The 15,198-nt window shown below is 38.4% G+C and overlaps 1 protein-coding gene across 2 annotated transcripts in view; it reads left to right on the top strand.

The window, feature by feature from the left end:
• The window catches only part of LOC121635855 (fibroblast growth factor 14-like), a 61,416-nt gene extending 57,227 nt beyond the window's left edge, over positions 1-4,189 (top strand). For both annotated transcript variants that reach the window (XM_041979215.1, XM_041979216.1), the window contains exon 5: positions 60-4,189. In XM_041979215.1, the coding sequence (XP_041835149.1) occupies positions 60-208 (149 nt within the window). In that variant the 3' untranslated portion in view covers positions 209-4,189. The remainder of the gene's footprint in view (positions 1-59) is intronic.
• The last annotated feature ends 11,009 nt before the right edge of the window (positions 4,190-15,198 follow it).

Here is a 15,198-nt window from a genome sequence, read left to right as displayed (position 1 = left end):
TCTTATTATTTTATCACTAATGCATTGTTTTATTTTACACCCTCCCCTCTCCTCTCTAGTGGCAATGTACCGGGAGCCGTCATTGCACGATGTAGGAGAGGCGGTGCCTAAACTCGCAGGGGGCCCGCCTTCCAAAAGCACAACCTGTGAGCCTGTGGTCATGAATGGTGGCAAACCAGTCAGCAAACCTGACAAGGAGGCAACATAACCCCAATCCTGATTTCAACCTCCGCCTGGCTGAACCAGGAGCAGGAGAAGCCCCAGACTCGCCCCACTGCTGTGCTCTTAAAAACAAATTTGCAACAAAAGATAATAAAACAAACTACAGCGACAAGCTCGGACCGGACAGCAGTGGGGCTGCACGTCCCCGCCTCACCTCTTCCAAGTGGACAGAACTGTGAGGCGCCGCCTGACTGGGACTGCAGGGAAACAAAAAGATGATAAAGTCACGTTGCTGCCAGACTCTCTGGACTGGGATGGTGGCATGCCTTCATTTGTGAGACAGAAAGACTTGCGAAGAGTATAAACAATACAAACAAAATCCGGGGAAAAAATGTCATGCTCACCTATTTATTTTGTGACAGTCCATATGAATGAGCCACTGTTTCCCTCTCCTTATGATTGCTTTCTGTTTAAAAGTATGCTTGCCTGCAGGAGGCCACAGACACATATGCACACAGCCTTCACTACTTGGATTCGATCTGTAGGTTGATTAAAGGCATCAGCAAACATTGGGTGAAGAAAATGCTTTAAACACCAAACGCTGATGATTCAGAAGATGCTTAGTCATCAATTAATTAACATTCAGAACAGGGGGTTCTGTACTAAATTTACAATGAAAGTGGAAAAAGCTTAGTTTAAAACATGCAAGGTAAACACACCCTCTGGCCTCTACCCCGTTTTTATACTCACTGTATATCGTATAAAGAGATAGAGCATTTGAGACAACAAAGCTGAAAGCATGACATTTCTTTTAATTGTTTTCATTTGTTCTGAAAACATGAAACTATGTTCTTTATCCACAAACTTACTTTAGTTACCTCTTTCTATTCATTTATGTGTGTTTTGATTTCCAAATGTAGCTCAGGAGAGGACAAGATCAGTCAACAAATGAAAAGGACCAAAACGATTTCCAGAAATTTTTTATTTGTAGCAACAAGGAGCGCATCTGAGGCATGCTGTGTCCGAGCAGCGTGGTGCTGTAGCAGTCAGTGTTTACACAGAGTAGCAGATATAGTAAACTAAGGTTTGATGAAATGGCGTTCTCAGTCATGAGGGCCCTAGTAGAACTTTGATTTTGTTGTTGCCTTCCCAAGTACTTGAAAACTAAAGTTGGAATGAGGGTTTCAGTGAACAGGGACATGTGATATTAAAGCCACTATGTGTAGAATTCAGCCATCTCTAAAACAACTACACAGTGATCCTTTCAAAAGAAGAACCCTGTGTTTAGAAGTCTTCACTGGTCTACTCAGATCCTGTAAGCTATCAACCAGTCTAACTGGAAATTAGTACAATCCAATTTATTACTGCATATTATAAAATTAAAAGTATATAAAAAGCAAATAGAAATCTGCATTTCAAGGTTATCAGATTCCAGCAAAATGTTTTGTAAACTGCCAAGCTAAGCTATGATAAGCTTAATAAAAGCAGGTTCCAAGATCATTAGAAAAGTAGCAGAACTCACTGCTTGAAGGAGCTGGAAGCTCATCTGCTGCAAGCCTTGATTGATCAGGTCTAATCAACTGTTTAACCAAACCAAAGTGCTTGGATGTGAAATCACAAATGTGCACAACAGATGTTCTGTGCAGCTTAAATTCAAATCAAACGTATGTCCTGCCTGTTAAGCTGCTCCTCAGTCCACCGAGAGGAAATTAGATTTTCTGAGCTGCTGATTGTCACTGTTTCTTTAAAAACGAAGTACACATCCTAAATTCTGCTAATTCTGACAACCAGGAAGACACATTTCTGGCAGACAGAAAAACAAGAGTTAAAATTTTCAAACACTTATACAACATAAACTAGCTTAAATGTGACTTTTTGAGACTGTTAGTTTTGCATAAATGCCGCAAGTGCAAATTCAATTAGTAGTTTCTCCGTTTTAACTTCTTTTCTGCAGTGTTAGGAGGTTCTGAATAAGGAAAAACATAAATAAATAACGTTTTTGAATGATTTTACCTTTCTGGGACTGCAACAGTCTTTAGATGAATTGTTTTGAGAATCATAATGACAATCTTACCCTTTGGTGCAGGTACTGAAACAAGACACGTAAACCTTGAGTTAATTGGGTGTGATTTATGTTATTGAATTAAAATCCTATTAGAGAAACGAAGCAGAGTCCATGTTTGAGGATAAAAGTATAAAATACTTGCATTAGAAATGCATATTTAGAGTGAAACTATCTAAAATAAATGGACCCTCTGTTTGCACATTTGTTTGTTGAAGTAATTACATATAGTGGCTTTAAACTGTCTGGATGATAGCCTACAAAAGTGTTTCTGTTGAATACAATGAAAACCACCAAAAACAAACAGCACCAATGTATTTAAGTGGTGAATAAGTTTGTTGTGAAACATGAGTTTCTGTGAATTTAATGTAGAAGATGAGAGACATTAAGCCATCCTCTCACTGTGAAAGTCCACATGGCACCGATCTGATCTGTGATTAAACTTTGTTTCCTCATCTCTCTTTGACCGTCAGACTAGACACCAATTAACTCCTCCAGAAGATTGCTAGTAGTCAGTCATATCGCGGAGGAGATTATAATACTGTGATCCCACACTTCAAATTAGTGTCAGTAACAATAAGTTAATATATTCTATAAGGCTCAGGATAACAGCATCTGCTTTTAAGCGATGAAAACAGACACTGTGCATCTCTTTTCCTTTGAATCCCAATTTTGGGCTAAATAACCCTTTGAATTTTAATCAGATAGTTAAAACACTGTCCTGTTTGTTGAAGATTAATGACCTTCGCCAGGGTTGCCACAACTACAAAGGAAACAACAAGACAAAGCAGCCTCCTGACAAAAATCAAGGCTGGGTGAAGCACTTTCACATCAAACGAGTACCCGCCCAAAACCTGCAGCGTCTGCAGCATCAGCATTAGGTGTTGCCTCTCTTTGCCACGTGGAGCATATTAGAAGAATGAGAAGAGACATTTTTTGCACATAAACAACATTTTTCTCCCCTTCTGTGATCTCGCTAGCCTAATGTGGTCACAAATATGTTACTTTTGGCCTTCAATACAAATTATAAGCCATTTTTTAATAATTTCTTCTCACCAAACTCAATACTGAAAATTTTAGGGGTCTATGTGTTATTGCTGTTGGATTGTATGAAAAAAAAAAAAAACAAACAAAAAAAAAACAATGTGAGTGCCTCTCATCCTCTGCAAGGGTACAGATGTTCATCTACTCTAAAAAGTGGTTTGACTTTAGCTCTGTTCTGTCTGTTGTTACATGGGATAATCTTAATGAGGAAAAAGTCTGGTGTTGTGCTTGTCTCACATCAAAGAAATGTGGAACATTTATTTACTTACTGTTGTGCCACACTTAGGGGCAAAAAAAAAAAGTATAAAATGAGCCCTGACAATCAGGTATATAAACTTTCCTTTTAATTCTAAAGTATCCTGTGTCGTAAGCTGCCTGTATCTAAGCAGAGCCTTGTTTGAAAGTAACTGCAGAAGGTCCTGCTTTTGTAGAACTTTTATGTAATACAGTCAGAAACAAGGCCCCAGGACCAAAACAGATTTCAGTGAGTTTAATTCGTCATCCTTCTGGCAGAGAGAAAACATCATAGTAGCAAAGCAACTAAAACCCTGTAGGTTTCCCATCATGTGAAAGCAGTTTTTAAAGATCTGTGGGATATGCTTAAAATAAATGATGGTTGGATTTCCTGGCTACTGACCAAAGACAATTCTATAATAGTGTTTCCAGGCTGGTAATCACAACGACAACGCAATTACTGTCAGCATCTCCTGGGAATTTCTCTCCATTGGTGGTTAGCCAGGTACCAAGGCTACAATTATGAGATATCTTTCAGCAAGTTCCGTACAGGAAGAAAGCTGCTGATTTAATTAGAAGTGAGCAATCAGAACAACCTGGGTCACTTTTAATTTCCACATATAAGTGTCATGACAGGTACACGTATAGCCACCTTAGTTTGCTCTGTGTGACCTGCGGCTCTGAAATAAAAAGTCAGGAGGCAGAAAATGGACACAACAAGAGACATAATAATAAGAAAAGAAAAAAAAAGCTTTTATGACCTGACCACTGCAGTGCAGGTGCACTTCAGAGCCACAGGAGCATGTCATGGTTAGCACTCATGATGTAGCTTGTCTCCCTCTGGTTTTCTTTTTCTTTCTCCACTTTATTCCCCTTTCAAAAGGCTGCCTTATTACATCTGAATCTGAAATGAGACATCACTCTCCTCCCAGCTGTTTCCTTCTCCGAGCACTCTCAACCCCCTCCCAACACACACAGCAAACACACACTCCTCATCCTATTTTACTTTTCAATTATCCTTTGATCCCTAATCTTCTGTTCACTGGAACTATGCTAGCTTTCACTCTCTGCTCGTTGTGTAATTGTGCAGCCAGAGAACTTATTCCAACCGCCTTTCTTCTCTTTTGCAACCCTCTGATTCTCTTCCTCCTCTCTCCGTTTGGACTGTTTCCCACTTGTTGCATGATTTTTGAGAGGAAAGATGATGGGGAGGCTAATGCATGTGGAAACGTAGGAAATCAAAGCAAATCTTTGCAGCATCGCACCAGTAAAACGTAGCATTTGGCTCATTTCTGCTGTGGGTTTGCACAGGTAAAGATGCTCCATTTGTTTCATTCATACATCTGAGCCAGTTAGATTTAGTTCGTAGTGGCATCAGACACAACTTGTGAGGATATATTGGTTTGAAATCATAATCCATCATTGTATTAACAAAGCAAAGGAAGAATGAATCAAAATTATGCCTTTTTACTAATATTGTTACACTAATGCATGTCTGATAAAAAACACTAACAGCACAGCATCCATATTAAATTCTGTTGACTGAGAGCAGGAAAAACGATTATGAGAAGTAAAAACGCATGAAGAAGTAATTTTTGAATATCCTTTGTGTCTTCTTTTAACAATGATGGATTAGAGTTCAGGAAGTTATTTCAGATGCTGTTATATGAACAAGCTAGGTGGAATTTTCCTGATTATACAACATGATGGCAACCACAGTGAGGAAGACAATCTTTAAAGACAAAGATTCAGCAGTCACTAATGAACCAGGTGACTTTAATTAAAGACTTCTCACCCACCAGACTGCTTTTCATAATAGGTTCCACACTCATTTTGAAGAAAACCAAACATTTATTATTACTTTTTTTTCTTATCTTAGTTCAGTGATCAGTATCTCACTACAATTTTAAAAAGTGGTACATTTTTTCTTTTATATAACACCCTTCCTTCAACAAATATGTGGTTTTGCCTGTGGTACAGGGCCTCAAAGTCTTGCAACGGGCTTGTAGAAACTGATGTTAGGACTGCTGATAGACATGGGGATAGAATTACAAACTACCTTTATTATAATGTAAAGATTAAATGAACTAAAACCACTGAATGTTGTATCCTTCCATTTCAAACCATACCAGCTATGAGCCAAAAGCCAATATGACTGGTGCAAACATTAAAGGAGAAAATTTTGTCTGTCAGTAAATGTACAGTTACCTTTACATATATATTATGCAAACTGAGTTTGTCTGCACTGTACAGTTTGTGTCCAATCCATTGTATACACACAGAAAATAATGATATTGAATAAAGCATTTATAGAAAGGGGTTGTGACTGGACTGATTTATTTATTTTTTACATGAATATAATAGATTATCTAGACTGCATAAAGTCCAGAATTAAGCATTTATCGTACACAGTTTAGAGCATATAATAAATTGTTGGGGAAACAAGCAGAAAACAGAGCAAGAAGAATTAAAAATCTATCAGCTACTTTGCTACTACCAAGGAAAGCACCATTGATTTATCAATACGCAGCCATTTAACTGCTGATATTTCAAAACCGTGGCCAGCCTCAGATTCGAACATACATAAACTTTGTTCAGATGAAGGATCAATGAGTCAGGCAGAGCAGAAAATATATTCAACAAAGCAGCCCCTCTGCTAACACATTCTCATATACTTCTAGCAGCAGGGAGCAAATTAACAAGAGGATGCATTATGATAACAAATGGGGTGGCATCCGTACTCACCTCTCTGGTTTACCCTCTGGAAATCATCACTGAATATATCACGCTGTTTAATGTTTGCCCTAACACTTGAGTCATACACACCGGATTCCCTTTTCACTAAAGTCCTTTATTTCTACCTGCAAGGCCACCTGGTTGTAAGTCATGCAGAACAAGGTCCAGCATTGTCCTGCTTAAATAATTACTCACCTTCTTGGAAAAGAAAAGATGCACCTTTGCATGAATGGTACCCTCACACATATGAAGTCATCATCACCATGGACACTTATACACCCCCATGCCATCACAGATGCTGTGTTTTGTGCCTTCCAGTGATGGTCTTTCTATCTTTAACTGTTAAACATGGTCTGATCTGAATACATGTCCACTTTCTACTGTGTAATCCAAATATTTTCTACATGCAGAAGAGAACTGGGTTTAGTGACAATGGTTGTCCAAGTTTTCTCTGAGCCCATACGATATTGATCATGGTGTTGACAGCATGACAGCTTGAAGGTTTCTGTCCTTGGCCTTTATGCGCTGATATTTTGTCTGCCTGTCCAAAAAAACAGTCACACATTAATATTCTGTTAAACCGCCTTTAGCTTTATGGCACACTTTCGCTGTGGCATCATTGCGTAAGCTTCTGCAATATCACATTTGTTTTTGTGCAAAGTTGCATAATTTCTTTTTTTAATGGGAGAGTCTGATCACTGTGCAAAGCCTTCTCCAGCACATGCCAAAGATTCTCAATGGGTTCAAAAGTCTGGACTCTGTGGTGGCCGATCAATGAGTGAAAATGATCTCTCGTGCTCCCTGAACCACTCGTTCACAATCTGAGCCCAAAGAATCCTGGCATTGTCATCTTTGAAAGTGGCCGTGCCATCAGGGAAGAAAAAGTCTACTGTCATTTAGAACATTCATGTAGTCAGTTGACCTCATTTTTTAGACAGAACTTAGACTTGACCAAATGTAGTAACCCCAGATCATAGGGGGTAGACACAAGGCATGTTGCTTCATCACTTCATCCGCCTCTATTCTTACCCTGATGCTCCCATCTCTCTGGAACAGGGTAAATCTGGACTCATCCGACCACATGACCTTCTTCCATTGCTCCAGAGTACAACCTTTATGCTCCCTAGCAAACTGAAGCTTTATTTCTCGATTAGCCTCACTAAGAAGTGAGAAGTGTGACTGAAAGAAAAGTCCGGTCCTCGATCCTGTAACTTTTAGCCACAACCCTTCTCCACCACACCTGAATCAAATGGCTGAGTATCATTCAGCTCTGCAGAGGTCTGGTAACGAGCCATTCATTTGATTCAGGTGTGTTGGAAAACGGACGCATCTAAAAGTTGCAGGATAGTAGATCTTAAGGATCGGACTAATCACTGAGCACCATCATTAAAAATTTTTTGTTCTGGCCACAATTTGTCCTTGGAGATGATGGTTCCCAACTATCCTTCCACTTTTAACAATGAATTGGTTCAATAAATTGTTGCCAACTAAAACGTACTCATCCATGCAATAAATATCCACTGGAAGGCTCTTACCTCTTTACTTAGTTAAATTACAGCCTATCTATGCTTGTAGAGACTAAGCCATTGGTGAGTATGCTTCATCTCACCCTGATATAACTTATTATTTTACATCATTTGGTCATGCATTTAAATTACACTGCTTGAAAACTATCATCACCGTTCTAATCAGGCCATCTGATATTCATTTTGCTTTTTTTATGGAAGAGTTGTTAGATTTGATTCACTTGACATCCTGGAAATGAGGACAGTAATTTAGAAGTGTGGGCGCAAGTCAGATTTACAGTGCAAAGCCTAAAAAAATGTTACCAAACATCTGCTGTTACCTCAGTTCCATGACTGTGCCCTTGATCTTTAATTTGAATTATATTAAGACAGATTTCACTGATTTTTAAAATTGCATCTTTGGTGTGTAGAGAATTGAGAAAATAACAATATGCAAAGTGGTTTAAATAGGGTGCAAATTTATTCTTAATGAAATTGCTGGAAAAAAGGGCAGCATTTTGCAAATCCACCCTTCAAGACAGAAACACACATAGAGAAACACCATCAGTCGACTTCCACAGAGCAGAGCATGATGGAAGTGCCATTAAACAGCTCCACTATCGGGCAGACATGTACAGCTGGAGAGACAGATTGGCAGCTTGACAGACAGGAAAAAACACTCATCACACACCCACACTGCATCGCCTGGCCTCCTCTAAATGACAGGTGAACCAGCAAATACTGTAATTAGCTGGATGTGATTAAAATTTGCATATGTAAATGTAATATAAATTAAGTGTACTCTGAAGAGAAACACAGTGTTTAATTAGTGAGAGAGGGGATATAGAAACCGAGAAAGACTGCATGGTTAAGCTGTCATCCAAATCTACCTAATGCAAACGTTATTTCTTTTTTTATTAAGTCAATAAATATTGTTCTGATTTTACGTCTCTTGTATTTTTCTTTATCACCTTTTTTTCACCTTTTCTCTTGTAATCTCATATGTTTCTGTCATATCAAGATCAGAAGCTTTCTGCATAAATTTTAGTTTGAACTTTTGTGCTTTGCTTCACTCTGATTAATCGCTCTGCAGATAAAGTCAATTAGACCAGTTTAATATGAGTAAAGAGATATTAAGAATAGATTTAGCTGCTCATTTGTATTTCTTTCATGTCTGTGTGTCTGATCTAGATTAAATGGTGTCTTTGCAGGCCTTTTCACAGAGTTTCAGGGATGTAAATGACTTTATTTTTAAACTCCAAAGAACCAAATTATATCTTGGCAAGTTAATACCTTGACTTGTGTTACGTTGTTTTGTTGTTTTTTCCTGCATGTGCATTTTCACCTAATTTGTGTTTTAACCTTTTCTTACCACCTGTTTTTCCAGGAGGATCTTCATCAATCAACTCAAGTAATCGTCACAATCTTGCAGATCAAGAATTAGCTGCATAATTTCACAGCTAGACCACTTTAACGATAGAAAAAGACACATTTTTAAGGTTTTGGTTTAATATTCTGCTGCAGCTTCAGTGACAGAGAGAAAGCAAGAGGGGAAGCAACACACTGGCCACTTTATTAGTCATTAGTTTGTTTACACAAGTTGCTTATCAGTCAATCACATGGCAGCAACTCAAGGCATTAAGTCATGTAGACATGATCAAAATGATTTGATGGAGTTCAAATTTAGCATCAGAATGAGAAAGAAAGGGGATTTAAGTGACTTTCAATGTGGCATGGTTGTTTAGGCCAGAAAAGCTGGTCTACTGATCCTTTCTTTCTTTACCCAACTTCATCCCTTTCCCTTTCATCCTCTCTCATCCATCCCATTTATCACCCCCATCATTATCTGTCATCCATTCATCCAACCAACCCTCCTCCCTATTCATTCATCCTTCTTCCCCTTCTTTCCCTCATTCATCTTTCATCTCCAGATGAACCATCAGAGGCTGCAGACCTATCCATAACTTCATCCACTGCTTTCATTAAACCACTAAACTCACATTGTTGAGGTGTGGTCATCACATAAAAACATGGATCCATCCTGCCATCAATGGTTCATGCAGCAGTTTTAGTGTAATGGTGTAAGGGGACATATTCTTGAACGCTTAGTACTGAACATCATTTAAACACTACAGCCCAAGTATTGTTGTTCATCTCTTTATCATCACAGTGTACAGTCTTCTGATGGCTACTTCGTGGAAGGCACCATGTCACAAAGCTCAGACCGTCTCCACCTGGTTTCTTGAACATGACTGTAGTTTTCTTTCTGATAAAGACTTAGTTTGACTCTCTAATCCCTCATTGTAATCCATGTGACAGGAGCCTCTGGATTCAGCTGAACAGTTTACTTAAAACTCTAACAACAATTGTAACAGTAGTTCTCCAGAGTATGAAAAATAAAATAAAATAAAATAAAATAACCTTGCATGCTAAAGCCAATCAATTCTAATATGCAAATGATTTTAGAGCCACAGTATACCCTCCGAAGTTCTGAAAACATCCTTGCATGTAATTACACAAAGCTATTTAAAATAAAAAAACACATATTAAATATTCTTAAAACATGCATGAAATTTTTACCTTAATAACTTAAACTAACCAAAACTGGCATTTAGGCTCCTACAATGAGTTCACTGGACTCCAACGGCCTCCACAGTCACTAGATCTCAGTCCAGTAGAGCAGCTTTGGGATGTGGTGGAACGGGAGATTTTCATCGTGGATGCAGCCGACAAACCTGCAGCAACTGTGTGACGCTGTCATGTCAATATGGAGCGAAACCTCTGAGAAATGTTTCCAACAACTTGTTGAATCTAGGCCATGAAGAATTGAAGCAGTTCTGACGGCAAAATGGTCTCCAACTTGATTAAGTGATTGGTAAGAGTAAATACACTGTATAATGACCAAACTGGAGAGAACACACACATTCACAGGGAGAACTGGAAACCTCTCTGCTGTGAGGTGAAAATGCTAAACGCCACATCATCATGCAGCCTGGCTGCAGATTATAGAACTAAAAAAATAACAAAATGGGTATTTTGTTATTTTTGGCTGCCCCAAAAGTGACTCAAACCATGAGGTCCCTATAGCCCCCAGCTTAACTAAAACTGCATTATTAATAAAGCACCCTCCCTCAAGAGTATTCGCTCATTAAAAAGCAGCCACTTCTAGCTAGAAAGCAAAACAGCGTTTTGTTATCACATAGCACAAAATGTTTCCATTTCCTGCCTTTTTGATTAATTTCATTAAAACAGTATCGAGTCGTGATTTGGGGTCTCCTATCTACTAAAAATACACATACAGCCCGCCTCACACGCACACACACACACACACACACATACACACATATTATCCAGGCTGCAGTGAGTTTGAGGTGGCATTGAGAGCTTGCTTGAGAGCTTGTTTCTGTGTGAGTCATTATCATCAAAGACAACAGGAGCTCCAGTTCATGCACACACACATTCTTCCATGCACATACACAATGCTGATGCTTTCATAGTAATCATGGCCATTTCAGACCGCAGCATCCCTTACCTCTGCTGTCACGTGAAACCTTGCATCTTTACAATGGTGGAACAAGAGGGGGTGTGTGTAACTTTGACCCTGCTGTGTTTTCAGTGGTTTCAAAAGTGGCTAGAACCTCGTCAGCTCAGAGGAATGTATGATTCTTTAATTGAAAATGAAAAAGGTGTTCTCAACAAAGCATCATGTAAGGAATGCAGTTTCTTCAAATCCCCATGGAAACCAGGCTGCTGTCAGTCACTCAGAAAGGTTAAAATCAAACACCCCCCCTACTCTTTTCTTGCCATTTGACTGGCTTTTTTTTCAGGCTCTAAAACAGCATCCAAACTAAAACTCTCTCTAAACTGAAAAATAAAAATGAAGTTCATAGGTTAGAGTCGTCAAGGAGACACCTGTCACAGAATCGCTGTCGCTCTTCATCATTTTCTCTGCCTCGTTTGCTCATCCTGCTTGACCCCCTCTCTCCTCAGTTTGCTTCAGATTTCCTTCCTCCATCATATCACCTTCATCCACCCAGAATCACTACAAACCTTTGCTCTCAATATACAGTTTATATACATAAATGATGTTCAGCTTTATTAGGCCCGGACTTGGTCCACCATGGGGACTACTGATGTAAATAAAGAGATAAGAAAAAGACAATATAACCACATAACATCCAGCCAAGCAAACACACAGTCTGAATACTGATTAACCAATCAGAGCCCACTTCTGCCTGGCACCAGAGATACTCATTGGCTACTATAGCAACCATTAAAGCATCACAGGGCTGGACACAGTGGAGTAATGACGTATGAATGAAGAGGTCGTGGAGAGAAGGAAAATAGAATAATTATTAAAGCGATCTGTACATTGGTTGCCATGGAAATTGATCCAAACTTAAGAGTGGCAGGTATTTTCATGATCATTTTGAAATGCCTCAATATAAAGCTGCACTAAAAACAGAAGCCGTCAATGCATCAAATCTGAATGACTCAGCTCAGTGTTTTGGTTTAAGGGCCTGGAGCTTTGATATTTTCATTTATTTTTACTACATGTATAGTGTGGCTGACTGTGGAGCAGAGCAGGCATCTGTTTACCAAAAAGCTTTAAAAAGTGGATGTACACCTTCATCTCAGCACCAAATAGTAGACAAGCATGACTTTATGTTTCAGTTTATTCTCACCTGAAGTCATGTGTGACATTTCCCTTCATAGGTGCCTTTTAGATTTGTCTTTAATCCATTGAAAACCTAAAAACAGTTTAGATGAAAATAGTACAAAATGATCATTCAAAGAATGTGTATTTGTTTTTCAAAAAAATTTGTAGTTTTGATCAAATGTGTTTCTGATTTTAGTCTGGATGGAGGTATGGGACAACTTCTCTGACACAATTCCATGATGGCGACACATTTCATTATCTGAGAGGCTCTGAAAGAGAGGAAAGAGAACAAAATTACAGACACAGACAGTCTTTGTCTTGCTGCTTTGGCAATATTGTTCTCAACAGCCATGCAAATGAGGAGCAGCTGACTAAAAAGAAAAACAGAAAAATGTGCAGAACAGACAGCAATAATGAAAATTATTACTCCATATGAAAGCAAACAAAAAAAGAATGCACATTAAATACAACATTTTGCAGTAAAATGGTAATGGGGATTCTGAATAGATACAATGTGTTGCTGCAGGGAACATGATTAAAAAGGTTTTCTTCACATCATCATACAATATTCTGCTGATACAGAACTGCTCTGTGTCACTGTTGTCAAGATTTAGGCTCCTTCCAACACCCCAGCCATGCTGCAGCAGTCACAAACACATGCTCCCAAAGCAGTGAGTCATGGGAAGGTTTTCACAGCAATCACATCCACTTCAAGTGTCACTTATCATCTTTGTGGAGTGGCATTGTGCTTGACCACTGTCTAGATTTGACGCATCACTCATGACCACATGACAATAGGTTTAAGCAAACTTCTGCACTGAAATGACGCACAGTAAATCTCCATATCAGACTGTCCTCAGCACACTCAGAGTTTTAACTTTTCATCTTATAAGTGCACAAGACTCAGAGGAATTTAGCTCTTTGCAAACACTGTTTGAGTTATAAAGGATTTTTAATACAATATACTTCGGATTTTCAGCCCCAGAGATTGGAAAATCAGACAAAAGACAGACAACTATTGTGTTCAAAGACACAGAAGTCCTTGGTGAATTTACTATATTAAAGGAAAATACCTATTTTCCACTGGTGTTGCTGTAAAGTGTTAACAGGCTCAAAGATCTTTGCAGCTGCGTTCATTTTGAGTGAGAAAACTTTGACCAGAAAACGTGATATCTAAGAAAACATTGCAAATTTGCAATTCAGATTGTCTTTATAAGCGTCTGAAAACATCAAAACATCATAGGAAGGATCTCTATGGAAGTTTTACCCCAGTGGAATTCCCACTCTGAAATCTGGTGGCAGTAAGTAAGTAAATTACATGCACTTGCAGGCAGCAACTCAAAACATTTAGGCATGCAGATATGGTCAAGAGAACTTCAGCCTTGCTGATGTCTAAAGTCAGATGAGACTAGTTGGAGGTGATGGCAACAGCAATTCAAATAACCACTGGCTCCAACCAAGGTGTGCAGAACACCATCTCTGAAGATAAAGCATGTAAACCTTGAAGCAGATGGGCTACAGCAGCAAAAACCACACTGAGCCTCACTGCTGTCAGCTAAGAACAGGAACCTGAGGATAGAGGAATATTTAAACAATTAAGTCGTTTAAATGTTTGAATTTAAACAACCTGAAAGCATGGATCCACCTGCCTTGCATCAAAAGTTCAGAGTGGTGGTGGTGTAAGAAAAAATAATAGCAATCATGATTATTATAATATAGGATACCTAAAAGTATCCATTAAGCAACAAGTTTTAAAAAAGGTGAAAAACTAATAGTATTTTTCTTAAGTAAAAACAACATTTCAGGAAGTCATTCCAAGTTGTGGTTTTTGAAAGAAACGTTTTAGAGAGTTGGCTTCTCGGATTTCTCGAGGTAATAAGTTTCACAGTCTTGAGGCATAACTGATGCTGCATCTCCAATTTTCTCATGCTGTTAAAGCAATCTTCAGAAAAAAAACAACTGTAGATGATTACATTGTTCATATTACATACTTTAAAATACAAAGGGCAGTAGCCATATATCTTGGTCTTGTCTGGATAGAGCTTTGCATGAATGAAATAGGACTTAATAATAAATTCACAAAGAAACAAGAAGTCCGTGTAAAGCTGGTATGGCTGGAATAATGTGCTAAATAAATATGAATAAGTTAAAGTCTTGCAATAGTTTTTAGGCCACTAAAGAGATATTATAAAAATCAGGTTTTCTAAAGACAAATGCATGAATCAGTCTAAGTCTAAGTTTAATTCTTGCTATGTTTCAAAGAAGAAAGAATGATGATTGTGAAACCCCTTTTCTTTTTCTATGTGATAGATGCAGCTGCCCAGAGGAGCATAAAGTATGTTAGAAAGTAAATCAGAATCTGTTAAATTTCTCCTTTTGTAATCATCTCATAATACAAAAGTAATGAACACAATTACGAAAGGATCAACATGACTGATTAAAGTACTTGTACGTGAGTGCTGCTTCAAATACATAACTGCAAAGGGGTTAGGAGGCTAGAACATCAAAGTATTTGAACTAATACAGCCGTTGGGTAAAACCAAATTGAGGTGAGGCTTAGCCAGGTATGTTTACAAATTTTCTAGTTTATTTTATGTTGGAAGAGCCAACAGCACACTGTGGTAAACCCAGGAAAAGCGAGAAAATATTCTTTTAAACTCCACCAACTTTGTGTCTGGATATCTGTGCATGAGTAATATCACTATACAGGCAGATGGAGAGAACAGAGGGAAAAAAAAGAGTGGATTATTATAAGATCTTGAAGGGCATCTCAGCAGGTTTAATATTGAAGTTAT

Source organism: Melanotaenia boesemani, chromosome 24, assembly GCF_017639745.1.
Source record: "Melanotaenia boesemani isolate fMelBoe1 chromosome 24, fMelBoe1.pri, whole genome shotgun sequence".
Classification (NCBI taxonomy): domain Eukaryota; kingdom Metazoa; phylum Chordata; class Actinopteri; order Atheriniformes; family Melanotaeniidae; genus Melanotaenia; species Melanotaenia boesemani.
The sequence above is the reverse complement of the archived record's forward strand: the minus strand, read 5'-3'. Positions and strand labels throughout refer to the sequence as shown.